The 15919-nt window shown below is 35.0% G+C and overlaps 1 protein-coding gene across 2 annotated transcripts in view; it reads right to left on the reverse strand.

The window, feature by feature from the left end:
• The window catches only part of SPAG17 (sperm associated antigen 17), a 236943-nt gene that overhangs the window by 151571 nt on the left and 69453 nt on the right, over positions 1-15919 (reverse strand). For both annotated transcript variants that reach the window (XM_031967380.1, XM_031967379.1), the window contains exon 4: positions 12312-12443. In XM_031967380.1, the coding sequence (XP_031823240.1) occupies positions 12312-12443 (132 nt within the window). The remainder of the gene's footprint in view (positions 1-12311; positions 12444-15919) is intronic.

Below are 15919 nucleotides of genomic sequence, written 5' to 3' on the forward strand. Positions count from 1 at the left end.
AATAGCATGGGGTCTTCTGCATTTGGGATGCTCTCTAGTATTTTCTTTGCCAAGTTCAACTCTGCCTTGTTCCAGTGATTCTTTTTTTTTGCACAGTGAATAATACCGTGTTTTTCAGAATGTGTAGGCATACTCTCTCCATTATATACTTTAATATGGAGGAAAGAAGACAGAGAATCTGGAATTCAAAGTTTTAAAAATGAATGTTAAAAATTGTTTCTACATGTAGTTGGGGAAAATACTAAATTAAAAAATTTATACTTCAATATGACTTTGTATTTTTGTATACTTTCTGTCCAGAAGTTCTTCAGTACTTTGTAAGTTAATATTGTAAGAAAATTGTCTTCCATGAATATAGAGAGGCTTGGAAAGACTTACATGAACTGATGCTAAGTGAAATGAGCAGAACCAGGAGATCATTATATACAACGATACTGTATGAGGATGTATTCTGATGGAAGTGAATTTCTTTGACAAAGAGAAGATCTAACTCAGTTTCAATTGATCAATGATGGACAGAAGCAACTACACCCAAAGAAAGAACACTGGGAAATGAATGTAAACTGTTTGCATTTTTGTTTTTCTTCCCGGGTTATTTCTACCTTCTGAATCCAACTCTCCCTGTGTAACAAGAGAACTGTTCAGTTCTGCACACATATATTATATCTAGGATATACTGTGACATATTTAACATATATAGGACTGCTTGCCATCTAGGAGAGGGGGTGGAGGGAGAGAGGGGAAAAGTCGGAACAGAAGTGAGTGCAAGGGATAATGTTGTAAAAAATTACTCTGGCATGGGTTCTGTCAATAAAAAGTTATTATAATTTTAAAAAAAGAATTAAAAAAGAAAGAAAGAAAGAAAACTGTCTTCCAGTAGTCCTGGGGCTGAGCTAGGTGTTGGTGTTGGTTTTGCACAGTCTGAGGATTTTGGAAATTTCCATCACCTTGGCAGGTGACGATAGTCTTCCAGCTCCCTCTTGTTGAGCCTTAACATGTCAAGTTTTGTAAACTTAAACTGAAATAGGGAGTATGGTGAGAGGAAACTGCCATTCCCAGTGTAATAAAGTACTTTTAAATGTTATCTCATTTGATCTTCCCAACATCCCTAAGGGGTGGAAAGACCCCACTTCAGTTCCTGAGCCAGACATCTACTATGTTCCTGGGGGCAAGTCATTCAACATCTCTCAAACTAAATTTTCTCATCTAAAATATAAAATAAAGGAGTTAAGCTTGACAATAGCCTCTAAGCTTCTTTCAAAATTTAATTTATATTAGGTCCTATAATTTAAGATTCAAAGGGATAAATCTGATTTTTAGATCATCAGAGGGGTATTTTTAGGATAATATAATTAATCCTTTGTTCCTCAAGTCACACCACAATATATCAGAAAGCCAACTTTAATGATACTGCAAAAGTAAGATCTTTGTCCCAGAACCATGGAGTGGATTGGTCTTTACTATGATGATGTGAAATGTTTAGCTTAGCTGGTTAGGGTCAGCAATTCTTGAAGATACTTAAATCTTTCAACTCTATAATCAGATGAAATGTTCAGTGTATCTTAATTTATCACAGGGAAGAATAATACTGTGTTACATGCAAAAATAAGTTAAGGGTTGTTGATATAAAGCCATAGAGTCATAGAATAACCCATCTAGGGGTGGGAATGAGAGAGTATAGACTCAGGGGTCCTCAAACTACAGCCCGTGGGCCAGATGTGACAGCTGAGGACGATTATCCCCTTCACCCAGAGCTATGAAGTTTCTTTATTTAAAGGCCCACAAAATAAAGTTTTTGTTTTTACTATAGTCCGGCCCTCTGATAGTCTGAGGGACAGTGAACTGGCCCCCTATTTAAAAAGTTTGAGGACCCCTGGTAGAGGAAGGGAGGTTTATTTTGATCCGTAAATCTTGAATTTTATGGCACAAAACTTTTTGCTTTACTCCTTAGCAACTAAGAATTAGGTGGGTGATTTCACTGTTTATGGGGAACTGTTAAGGAACAATGTGTTTTACTAAGGGATTTTTTTCTACCATTTCTCCGAAAATTCAAATATAAACAGGGTTCATTGAATGCTGTATGCAGGATCTCTTCTGGCCACATATTGACTATGAAAACCACAGTTTAACGTTATCTATATTTCACTACATTTTTTGGTTAAATTTTTTCCAGTTACATTTTAATCTGGTGGGCTACATGGACTCCTGGTTTACCCTCCTGGTTTAGAAGTCTGAGAATTTGATCACAAATAATCTGTGCCAAACAGCCAGCAGGTGTCAGAAGTGCATACCCAGAATTTCCTGATTCCAAGGACAATGCTTTCCACTTCATCATGATGCCTTTCATATTTTCTTTCCTTTGCTCTTTAATTAAAGGACACTGGTCTTTAATTAAAGGATACTATAATTTGAGTTTTGTCAAAAATGCTAACTTTCAACCAAATTCTTGCCCTTTTGGTTTCTCAGATCACAAAGCTCTTCTCCTACACAGACCAATGATAGGTTCCCCCTGAAATTTATGAAAAGCTCCAGAAAAGCAAAAAAGCACCCTCTCTCTGATATGCTTTGAAAATAGCTTTTAATCCCAAATATAGAAATTGAGGCATGGGGAGGTTGAATTGGAATTTATCCAAGGTAACACAGTTAATGTATTTGGAAGAGACATAAAACTCAGCTTGCAGAACTTCTAAGAGGAAAAATACAAGATTGACTAAAACATTTACTTTTAAATGAAGTTCCCTCTTGTCAATTATTTTGTAGGAAGTAATTTAAAGTAAATTTATATTTAGTAAAAAAATAATTTGAAACTAGCAAGAGAGTAAGCAAGAGATTAAGAGATTATGTATTCTAGGTCAGGGAGATAAACAGGTAGATTTATGTTTTGGAGATAGCTAGAAACAATACAGCAAATAAAATCTGAGAAAGACTTGGCTAATATTCAAACTTTCAGAGAATATAGATTGTATGAAAGGGAAAATGGGCATTAAGATTGGAAAAGGTAATTGGAATTGATCCTGGAGAAGTTTAAAGGCCAGGCTAAAGAGTCTGTATTTTTTTAAAGTGCCATTGAAGGCTTTTTAGTAGGTAATTAATGTGATTGGCCCTGTACATTAGGAATTTTAAATTGCAAATATTTCCATAAAAGTTGGCATCTTCTATTCAATTCAGTTTTTCAGAGCTGCCTAGAATGGTGCAAAGTACAGTGACTTGTCCAGATCATCCAGTCAATGTTAGTGAAATAGAGGCTTTAAAGACAGGTCTTTGTGGCTATGAGGACAGCCTTTTTATCCATTTCTTATCCATTATGGCACACTGTTCTTTATGATCAACACAGGAGTAAACTCAAGTGATAGTAATTTTTTTTCATTAAAGCTTTTTATTTTCAAAACATATGCATAAATAATTTTCAACATTCACCTTTGTAAAACCTTGTGTTCCAATTTTTTTCCTTCCCTTCCCTTCACCCCCTCTCCTAGACAGCAAGTAATACAATATATGTTAAACAAGTGCAATTCTTCTATACATATTTCCACAATTATCATACTATAGAAGAAAAATAAGATCGAAAAGGGAAAAAAGGATTAAGAAAACAAAATGCAAGCAAACAACAATAAAAAAGGTGAAAATACTATATTGTATTCTAAACTCAGTCCCCACAGTCCTCTCTCTGGGTGTAGATGTCCCTCTTCATCACAAGACCTTTCAAACTGGTCTGAATCACCTTGCTGTTGAAAAGAGCCATGTCCTCCAGAATTGATCATCATATAATCTTGTTGCTATGTACAATGTTCTCCTGTTCTGCTTTTTTCACTTAGCATCAGTTCATATAAAACTTTCCAGACCTCTCTGAATTCATCCTGCTGATTGTTTCTTATAGAACAATAATTTCCATAACATTCATATACCATAACTCATTTTAGCCATTCTCCAACTGACGGGCATCCACTCAGTTTCCAGTTTCTTGCTGCTACAAATATTTTTGCACACATAGGCCCTTTCCCCCTTTTTAAGATCTCTTTGGAATACAGGTCCAATAGAGAAACTGCTGGATCAAAGAATATTCACAGTTTGATTGCTCTTTGGGCATAGTTCCAAATTGCTTTCCAGAACAGTTAGATCATTTCACAGCACCACCAACAATGTATTAGTGTCCCAGTTTTTCCACATCCCCTCCAACATTCATCATTTTTTTTCTGTCATCTTAAGCAATCTGCAAGGTGTGCAATGGTGCCTTAGAGTGGTCTTAATTTGAATTTAAATACTGACTTAGAGCATGTATATATATATGTATATATATATATATATGTGAATATACATATATAAATGGTTTTAATTCCTTCATCGAAAATTGTTCATATCCTTGACCATTTATCAATTGGAGAATGGCTTGAATTCTTATAAGTCTGAGTCACTTCTCTATATATTTTAGAAATGAGGCCTTTATCAGAATGGATGGAAATTTTCCCCCCCAGTTTATTTATTTATTGCTTCCCTTCTAACTTAATATAATCCAACTATCCATATTATATTCCATAATGTCCTCTAGTTCTTCTTTGGCCACAATTTCTTCCTTCTCCATAGATCTGAGAGATAAAGGTGAAAATAATTTTTCACTAATATTCTATTGCTTTAGCTAGCTTATCTGGTTATATTAAATCTATTCAATCATAAAATAAGTAGTGATTTCAAGAATCAAGTCAAAGTCTGCTTTAAGGAAGAATTGTCCAAATGATTATTGGCTGGTGTGAATATCGACTAAAGAGAAAATAAGAAGGGAGAGGTGGATGCAGATTCACAGTAGGAATGAAATAGAGATAAAGCCCACCAGGAAAAGGAAAACATCTTTCCTAATATACCAGTTATTAAAGCAGGAAGTCATCTCCTTTTTCCCAAATGTACACTCAAGAAGGAGAGAGGAACCATGAGAAAAAGTTTGTACCCATTTGTGAGCCAGAAACAACACACACTGCATTTTTTTTTAAAAAAATCAGTGAATAAAGAAAAAGGATGCCATGATATGTAATCTGCAGCTGTTGAACTCTCTTCAAGAATTCCATTTCTCCACGATGTCATTAAGGTTGCTTCTCCCAGCCCCCAGCCCACTACATCTGGTAAGTACAATCTGTATGTATGTATGAATAGATTGATATTATGGCATGAATGAACCTCTGGGTAGGTCCCTGTATTTGGGCATGTACATTAGCACTAAGTTGATGAAGCTTCTTAACTAAAAGACTCTTGGAAGCTAATAAATCTTTCGAAAATAGAACTGAGTTATTTTATCTTAACCCTCCCTCTTCTTTTGACCTCATAGTTGTTTAACGTGGAACTTGGTTAATTATAATACTTCTCCAAATTTTTACTCTCCTGAATGCTTGGTATTGTCATTCTAGCCTTCAGTAAGTTGCTTTACAATTGTAATGCCAGGTTTTGATCTTCCTTTCCCCATTCTTCCACAAGTTTTGCTTCAAAACTTGTCTTCCTCTCCGTTCCTTCATCTGCTCTATTTTTCTAATTAAAAACTCCCCATCTTCCAGAAACTGATCTCACTAAGAGTTATAAGACAAATAATATGATCAACTAATTCCCACTAAAAGTATGAATTCTTATAGAAGTATATGCCAAGAATCACAGAGTTAAGAGCCATATGGTCCTAGATACAATTCATATTCCAGAAGGGTCCCTATTAATCCAAGTGAAATTCACATGAGTGGAATTTCTGAGAGACTGAATGAAGAATTTTAGACTAGTTAGGAGAAATATTTCAGGGAAGGGAACTTTAAAAGTCTTTTTAGGGATCCTAGGTAAAAAACCAGGAAGGCCCGATAGCTTTTGCCGACTTGGTTTACAGTGTCTGGCAAGATTATTGAGAGGTATGTGTTTGGTATAGCACCAAAGTTCTGTGGAAATGGAGTGTAGTGAATAGAGACACAGCCTTGGAGCCAGAAAGATTTGATGGTTCATAATCCCATTTCTGACACACATTGTGAGACTCTAGACAACCTCTGGGAGTTCCAGGCAATTCTAAGACTATATGTTGCAGAGAGAAGTGAACAGAAGATAGAATGTACATTCCCTAGACTAGTAAAATCAGAGGTCCTACTTTTAGAGAGAAAAAAGGAAGGAAATGAATAAACAAAAGGAAAGAAGAGAAGAAGGAAGGGTTTATTTAATGCCTATTATATGCCAGTCATCATATTAGGTAAGCATTTACAAATATTATCTCATTTGATACAACAGTCCTGTGAGGCAGATGCTGTTATTAACTTCATTTTACAATTGGGGAAACTGAGGTAAATAGAGACTAAGTGACTTTATCAGGGTCACGTTGCTTGCTAATAAGTTTCTGAGACTGGATCCGAATTCAGGTTTTCCTTATTCCAGCCCCAACTCTCTATCCATTGTATCACCATCTATTATAAAATTCAAATGCCTGTGATTTTGTCAGTGTGAGTTAATTTCTACCAAAGTATTCTGAAATTTCCCTATGCTGTAAAAACCGATTTATGGATTTGTTAGTCATTTTCAGTTGTGTCCAATTCTCTGTGACTCCTTGTGGGGTTTTCTTTGGTAAAGATGCTGAAGTGGTTTGCCATTTCCTTCTTCAGTTATTTTGCAGATGAGGAAACTGAGGCAAACATGGTCAAATGTCTTGTCCAGGGGAATATAGCTAGGATTTTAACTTAGAATTTTCTCAACTGCATAAAGTGTGTGGTCTACAAGGGAGCAGTATAATTCATTCAATTAACCCCTCAAATTACATAGGTATATACAGAATAGAGATAAATGCCAGGTAAAACAGCACTAGAAGTTAAAAGAACAAGGAAAGATTTAATGTAGGAAGTATTGGAGTACCAGGATAGGAATGGGCTTCTGTCCTCAGCCCCATTAGTTATCTCTTTAAATTCAATGGATTCCATGTCATTAGAATATCTGATAAATACCTAGATTTTCCATTAAAGAGACACTGTTCAGTATAGAAGGACTACGGATCTCACTGAATTTGAACATAAATTATTATTTTTAGGTCTATTCCACATATATTCCAATATATCTGTGATATCATTCAGAGTACATCTCTTCCAATAATTTCTTATAGAGTTTGTTAGCTCCAATTAGTGATGGGAACAGCCCATGAATAAACTCTGTACTTTGAGAAAATTGGACAAATTAATTCTTTAAAAAATAACTAACTAAACAAAAAGACAAGTAAATAAATGTCTGATTGATTAAACATACCAGCTCTACTTCTAGTGGATCAACATTAACAATAGCAAAACCATTATTAATAGCCATCATTAACAATTCTCTAGTATAGCTCTTTCCCTGTTGGGGAGTTGCCAGTTCAAGCATTATCTCTCTCTCTCTCTCTCTCTCTCATTCTCTCTCTTTCTCTCCCTACATCCATTTATAAATGAGGAAGTTGAATGGTTTAAGTGATTTTACCTGCAGTTCCAAAGCTAATATGAGACAGAACTGGGTCTTAAATCCACATCTAACTTTAGGGCCAATGCTTTTTTTTTTTTACTCTGAACTCCTATACTTCATGATACAACAACTGTAATTATTTTGTGGCATGAAGATATAACTTTTTATATTTCAAATTCTTATGTCCAATTGAATCTCTTCCAAAATTCGTCCAAAATTCTAATTAATTATCCAGAATTCCATTTAAGAAAGAAAATACCATTACATCTACTTTACAGATGAACAAAATAGGCATCTCTGGTAGTGGTTTATTTTTTTTTCTCCTTAGTCCTATTTTTATAGCTTACTCAGGACTGGGAATCATGACAATAATATCCTGGGCTCAGTAATCCATGCAAAGAAGGGGGACTTTACCCTATCTCTTAAGAATTCCAATCAGTTACTGAAGCAAGTTATTCCTTTCCTGAAATCATGCTGGTCCCCCCACCCCAAATAAAGTCCCTTGTCCTTTCTTTGTTTGATTTCTTAAAAATAGTTTCTAAATATTTTAACCACAACTGAATCAAAACTAACCAGTTTGTAATTTCCTGGTATGTCCCTATGGCTTTTCTTTTCAAACAAATGAAAGAAAAAGATTTTTTAAAAAATGGCATTGTGTTGGCTAGTTTCCAGGCTTCGGGGGTTTCCACTGAACCAAACTGGAAAACGTCTGGGAAAGTGGCTCTCATTTCTTTTCCAGCTTCTTTCTGTGGAGATTCTGGATCATTCATGGTTATAGCTGTGATGTATTATCAAATTGCAGGATTCTGAGTGGTTGAAGAAATAGCTATCAGCACCCCCCCTCCTTTCTTCTCTGCGATATTTCTTTGTCTCTAATTCAGTCAAATGTATGGTATTTGAGTATGTCAGAGAAAGAATTCTTCAGTCTTCCTTAAACTGATTTCTAACCAGTGAGGGGGGAAATAGATCCTGGGCTCATAGAGTCAGAGCTGGAAGGCACCTCAAAAATCATCTAGCTCTTTCTACTTTTTCATTTTATAGATGAGGAAACTAAGTTCCACAGAGATGAGAGTGAAATGCATAATAAAGCCACAGGCAGGAATAGAGAAGAGATGCAAAGGTTCTCTGAATCCAAATCAAGCAACTTTCACACTGAAGCATTATTTCAGCTTGGGATTTTTGATGAAATTTACTAATTAGAAAGCAAAACAATTAGAATTAATTTATCTCTTTTACTAAAGACCGTTATTTAATCTGTGAGCATTCTGAATTCACCTGGAGGGAAACAAAATGGAAATGTATTCCAATCCAAAAGCATTTATTGTGTGTGTCTATATCTATGAATATATCTATAATTATGTCCATATTTATGTCTATGGCTATGTCTTTGTAACTAGCTACATCTATGAATAGAGCTATATCTACACACAGGTATGAATATATCTATGGCTATGTCTATGTCTATGTAAATGACTATGACTATGAATATGTACATGTCTGTGTTTATATCTACGTTGTTATCTATGTCTATATGCTTATATATATATGTGTGTGTATGCACATATATAGTTACTTTTATAAACACATATGTATACATACATCCACACAACTATATTTCAAAACTATGTTTAGTGGGCTGTCTCTTTATGTAAAATAGCTAATCACTTGTGGATATATTTCTTTTTTAAAGACACCATTTTCTTTTGCTGGTTTCATTTCTTTTCCAAGTTACATTCTCAGATGAAGTAAAATATTTTAGAATATACTTAAGGGTTATGGTTTTTGACAGGCAAAAATAATATATGAATATATATTATAAATTATATGGTATATATTACATATGTTTAAAATATATAAACAATATATGAAGTAAAAAGGAATTGACATTGTAGAAAGAACACATTACTTTTATACTATAATTAAATTGAAATTTAGGGATAAAAGTAAAAAACAAATGTGTCACTTCGAAAGCATAAACAATAATTGGTGAGAGCACTTATCTTGGCAAGGCAAAAGCTAACTGATGAATTGCCTGAAAAATTCATGTCTATGTAATATAGATACCTAGGATATATTCATGAATATATTGTTCTCTTACAAAATTCATATCACAATAAAAATGAACTCAGTTGAAACCACAGAAGTAAAAGAGCAATTGCAATGTAGGATTTGAATATAGATTGGCAAACTAACTTTTATTCTCCTGTACCACATTTCTTCATGTAGCACATCCTTCTACATGTTAACAAGTTCATTTACTGGATAATGTCTAATCACATCAATCAAATTTTATCAGTTTATATAGTTGTGACTTAAGGTTTGGGGTTAATGCTTTACAGCAATTGCCTAATAAAGATATCATGTTTGATTGTGTTATTATCTTCCCACAAAGTTCCATACATATCAAAAACTCATTTCCTTTGAAATTTGAAACTCAAACCTGTACTTCTCTGGGCTTAAAGGATTTCATTGTAATAATTGGTAATTAATGTAGTCTAAAATACTTTGCAAAGTATAAAATACTCTAAAAATACTTAAAGAGTTTCTATTTTTATCTCTTTTTTTCCAGCAAGTTTTCTACTGACTTAAGAATATTATAAGGTATTTTCATCACAACAATGATTTGAAGAAGTAATAGAAATTTTATTATCCCCATTATATGCAAAGTATAAAATACTCTAAAAATACTTAAAGAGTTTCTATTTTTATCTCTTTTTTTCCAGCAAGTTTTCTACTGACTTAAGAATATTATAAGGTATTTTCATCACAACAATGATTTGAAGAAGTAATAGAAATTTTATTATCCCCATTATATAAATAAGAACATAGGCCCAGAAAATATTTATTTATGGCTCTCAGAAAGTAAGTAACAGGAACAGAATTGCAGACCCTTAGAGAACATTTGCTCTGATTTTTATCTGAATAATATTCCTCTCTAAAGAAGAACTGATAACTGGTCATCCAACCTTTACTTGAAGACATGAAGGAGGGGGAATCTACCACTTGCAAAGGCAGATTATTTGCTTTTTGGAGAGTACTAGGATGTAATAAATATTGAGAAGATGGTTCCAAACATTCAGGCTAAATGTGAATCTCTACAATTGCCACCTAGTAATGTTAATTTTCATCCCTGGGGTAAGTGAAAATATAAGTGATGCTAGACACCACAGGTTGGAGTACTTAGCTTCATGCCTTCCAACTGAGGATATCTTTATTTTCCCATTTATAAAAGATGAGAAAAAGCCCATAGAAATCTATTTGTACTGCATGCCTATATAAGAACATGCTGTCATGGCCCTGGGCCATTAAAATAGATTTTCAACTAGACCTCCAAACAGTACAGATATTTTGAGTAGTGATAATGAGTGAATGGATTTCACTTTGGCATCACATTGCTAAAAATATTTAAGAGTTTTGTTGGACTATGCATAAATCTTTCTGCCAAGCATAGCTCCATTTTCACAGACAAATTAAATGAAATCCCCACAAGCAAATGAAATATCCAGACAGGTAATACGTGAGCAGAAAAAGAAAATGGATTGCTGTAAAATAGCTTTAACTTGGTATAGAAGTGCAAATCTGATATCATTCTAGTAAATAAATGCCATGCAATGGAGCAGCAAAAAACTACATAAGTAATGTAGGATTTTGAATCATGAGCTCTGGGTTTCAATTTTAACTGCCATCAGCTAATAGGCTTCAAAGAAGAGTAGAAGGTTTGGAATAGTTTTATTATTTTTATTTTATTTTTTTATATTTCCTAATATACAATGTAAACCATTTCCCTCCCCATATATATGTCTCATAAGACTTGATTCAGGTTAATTCTTCATTGCCTCATCCTTTCCACTTTTTGAGTTTGCTTTCATTTTTTTCTTTCCATATTTCCAGCTTCCCTTTTGTTTGACTGTCTAAACATATTACTAGAAAAACAACCCTTTGGTAGAATTAGCAATCCTCAAATAAACACACATTCATTAAGTGACTAGTGTGTACAATGCATCGTGCTAGCCAATGGAATCATAAAAGAAAAAGAAACCGTGCCTGCTCTCAGGAAGTTTACATTCTTTTGCGGACAAACAAATATATAAGTATAGATAAATTATGTATAAGAAAATACAAAGGAATTTTGGGAGAAAGACAGGAGCACCTGAGGGGAATCAGAAAAGATCTTATGTAAGAGAGTGTCTAAAGGAATTCAGAGATTACAAGAGATCAAGATGAGGCAGGAGGATAATCTAGGCAGTAGGGATAGCCTGTGCAAAGGCACTGAGGTTGGAGATGTAATGTATACAAGGAAGAGCATGCCGGTCAATTTGGCTGAAATGCATGGAGAATAAACAGTCAACTACAATGTTATTATCTTTAAAAGACAGGATCAGAGGCAATTGGGTGCCTTTTACAGAAGAAAGATCTGAATCTCAGGAAGGCATGTGACTTATTGACAGAGGCAGGACATGAAGCCAAGTCCCCCCACTCTGGTCCATTTTCTATGTATGTGTTGTTGAGAAATCAGATACTTTTTGTACCCTTTTGAGACCTCATGTTTCTAAGGAAGTATTAGTGTGAAGAGGTAGCCCAATGAACTAAGGTAGCATTGAACTATGGGATCATGAAAAAATGAATTGCCTTGGATGCAGAGGTTCTTAAATGTATCTCATGAACGCCTTTGATTATCTGGTAGAGCCTAAAGGACACTTCTCTAATGTTTTTAAGCATATAAAATAAAATAATAAAAAGATGGCAAAGAAATAAATTATATTAAGATAACCCAATTGGAAAAATTAGAGAATCAGTGGATAGCTGTAGACCTTACTCTGCAGAAGCATGTCTAGGTTTCATGTCTTCCTTATGTCCATCAGAAACCCCACCAACCATCCTACCTTCCTTTCTATCTCCCTTCGTTGCTCATCCTTATGTTTGAGATTCAGCAGTTGGTATTTAATGAGTTTCCCAATTAATGGCTGGGTAAGTTTCTCTCCTGCAGCCACGATGGCTCTTGCTGCGTTTACTACCTGTGGGGACAGAGAGATGATTATGGCAGGAAAGAGTCATCAGCTGAATGAACAATGGTACCACATTTCCCAAGATTCCAAGAGAGAATGAACATTTCTATTTCATGATAATTGATTTTTTTAAAAAAAAATTTGAGAATAATAACTCATAATTACATAATATTTTCTAGTATCCAATGCTTCCTGCCTGACACCACAATGGGAGCTGAAGAATTATGGAACATACCACAGGGTCATGACATAGCATAACTGTAAAATCATAGTGGTAGGAGAAAGGAAACAAGTATTTATTTGGGTCTACTATGTGCCAAGTACTGCACCACATTCTCTCTCTCTCTCTCTCTCTCCCTCTCTCGCACAGATTTAGAGATCTCCATTCCAAATGTCCAAAGAACTATTTGTGTCCAATCTATGATAAAGCCTTTTGAATTTGTATTGGTCTGATCAGTCATAGTTGGACACACCGTACCCTGACCCCAACATAGTTGCCATTTTGGTCCTTTTCAAGCATGACGGACAACCACTAACCAAGCATATACACAAACTCATCTATACACACATCCACATATATGCATCCACACACATATATACTTGTGTATATATGTTTGCACATATACACACATATTTTGTTGTTGATATTCCATCATTTTAGTCACATCTGACTCTTGTGACCTTTTGAGGGAGATTTTTTTGGCAAAGATACTAGAGTAGTTTGTCATTTCCTTCTGCAGCTTATTTTATAAATGAAAAAACAAAGACAAACCAAGTTAAATGACTACTTGCATAGGGAGTTTCCTATGCCTACTATATCAAAGGCTGGATCCCAAAATGCTCTTCCCCACAAAAAAAAATCTTTCAGGAGATAACTTTAGTCAATAAGGAATAGGATAATGAACTTGGAATTAGGAAAACTTGGGTTTGGATTTCTATTACCTCTGTGACTCTGGGCACATCACTTAAATTTCTGTGCCTCAGTTTCCTCAGAAATGATGGCCTCTAAGCTTCTTTTCTGCTCTAAATTTATGATCTTATGAACACTGGGATTCAACTATAAAACTCAAATAAAATAATACACATAAAATGCCTTGTAATCATAAATACTATATGAATATGAACTATGCTTATTATTCATGGATTCAAAGAATGTGTGAACAGAAACCTTTGAGATAACTCACTGCAGTGTATGAATTAAACAAAAATTCTAAATTAGCCATATTATTTGGCATCTGAATTCTTTTCCAGTCAGTTCAGAGGCTTCTCCTTCTGAGGATGGTACCAGACTGGTACAGAAAGAAGGGCTATGACTTTCACTCTTCTAATTTTTAAGAAATTAGTTTAATGAAGCAGAAAAGGCTGTTATTTTCATTAAAAAAAATAATCCAAGAAGCCAGAATTTACAACTGTACTCTGTTAGTTCATGGTATAGAATATGGTTTTTATAATGATGGGAGTAGTTGAGTTAGCCTCTTTTTTATATATTGGGGACCAAATTCAAGTGAGAGATAAAAGCATCCTGAAAAGATTCTGTGCTTATGGGCCTTCCAATCCCCCCTCGCCTTGCTATTTAATGCTGATCCTGTTGGTATGTAGCCTAATTGGGGTGAAATAAGGCTATTGAGTTTTCTTTGGGTGACGACAGTACTAGGAACATACAGCTGCATTGTCCAGATGTGTGGCATTGACAACCTGGTTTATGGCTGTATTTTTTACAACTTGTTTCCACTGCATTTCATACAACTCACTAACATCTGGGCCCTTTTCCTCGGAGTCCCATAACCACTTTATTTACTGCAAAAAAAAAAATCGAATAAACGTTTAAAATACCATAAAAAAGTTGTTACAAATTTCTTTCTGTTCATGTTATCTTCTTACCAACATTCACTCACTGTCAAAGAACAATCTTGCTTGTAGCAGTTTTTCTACTTTTATTTTTAAGAAAGCATTAGATATATTTTATAAGATCGGGATGAATTAGGTGTTACTAAAATGTTCTGACATGTTGCTTTCCACTTCCCAATCCTCCCCCCCAGCCTACTCCCAGTCCCTCAGAGCAATTACACATGGGCACATATGGTGTCAATTTTACCCACGTCAGGCTCAGACACAATGACCAGGCACACTGCATCCCCCTGAACTGTGTCTTGTCTGAGATTTGTACCAGCATTCGGTCAGGGCTTTCCTGACTCTCTTTTTTTTTTGCCCTGTTCCTTATGTTTTTTTCCATTCCACCAAGAGAAATATCCAAATAAAGCAGGAAAAAGAGGAAGGAGAGAAAAAATAAAAGTATACGTGGGGGTGATAGGTAGGGAAGAGTGAGGATATGTGTTGCCTCTAACTAGAGAGGACTTTATGGATTCAACCATGCCAAAATGTAACTAGAGATCTTATGGACCTGATTATGGGTTCATATGATGAGTTAGCAGTAGGGAAAAATCATGGGAGGGTCTCCTTTAAAATTGAGCTCTTCTTTTAAAAAGTAATTATTGAAGAAATCAAGAATCAAAATCACTTGAATATGTTCTAAAAAATTAGGATTCAATGACTTGCAAGGATTTTTTTTAATCTTTAAATCTATTTTCCCAAGGTCTTAGTAATTTGTATTTATATAGGGCTGTAAAGTTTTCAGAGTTTTCCTCACAATTGCCCCTCATGAAGTAGATACTGGAAGTATCCAAATCTTCAATTTATAGATAATAAGAAACTAAGAGAAGACTTATCTCCTTTCTTAATAGTTAATAAGTGGCAGAGCAGGGCTTTGCCCCCAAGTCTCTTGAGTCCAAATCAATCATTGTTTGGAAAACAAACTGATTCAATTCAAACAGTTCAATGTTTTATTTTAAAGCCTCGTAACACAATTTAGACAATATTTAAGGTGAACTACGAAACATGGAGCACACCTGGTTTGAACCCCTTGAAACAACCACAGCTTCATGAAGAACAGGTCTCAATTGCAAGGGGGTCTCCAGGGACAGGAGGTTGTATGGTGCCTTGTAAAGTGAAAACCACCCACTTGGGGCTGGCCCTGAGGGAAACCTCAGGATTGGTCTAAAATGGCACTTGTAGCCATTTGCCAGGAAAGTTCAAATTCTTGCTGACAATCCGGCTGTCCTGGGAAAATCTGCATTAAAGTTCAATCTGTTTGCCTTTAAAAACACACAGCTAGTTAGCTAGCTGTGCACATCTGCCTAGTGTCCAAATGGAATGGTGAAAAAGCGAGGTCTCTAGGTGGTGCTATAATCAGGAGGTTGAAAATCAGACTAATAGTTGTGAGACTCCTTTCAAGTCATTTGACTTTTTTGCCTCAGTTTTCCCAATTGTGAAATGGGGATTATAATAGAACCTACCTCCAAAATTTGTTGTGAAGATCAAATGAAATATAGGTAAAGCACTTAGCACAGCGCCTGATGTATTCCAGATACTAAATAAATGTAAATTGTGTTCTACCCGGTGTGATAGCATGGTGAGGGCTGAAAACT

This window comes from Sarcophilus harrisii, chromosome 4 (genome assembly GCF_902635505.1).
Source record: "Sarcophilus harrisii chromosome 4, mSarHar1.11, whole genome shotgun sequence".
Lineage (NCBI taxonomy): Eukaryota > Metazoa > Chordata > Mammalia > Dasyuromorphia > Dasyuridae > Sarcophilus > Sarcophilus harrisii.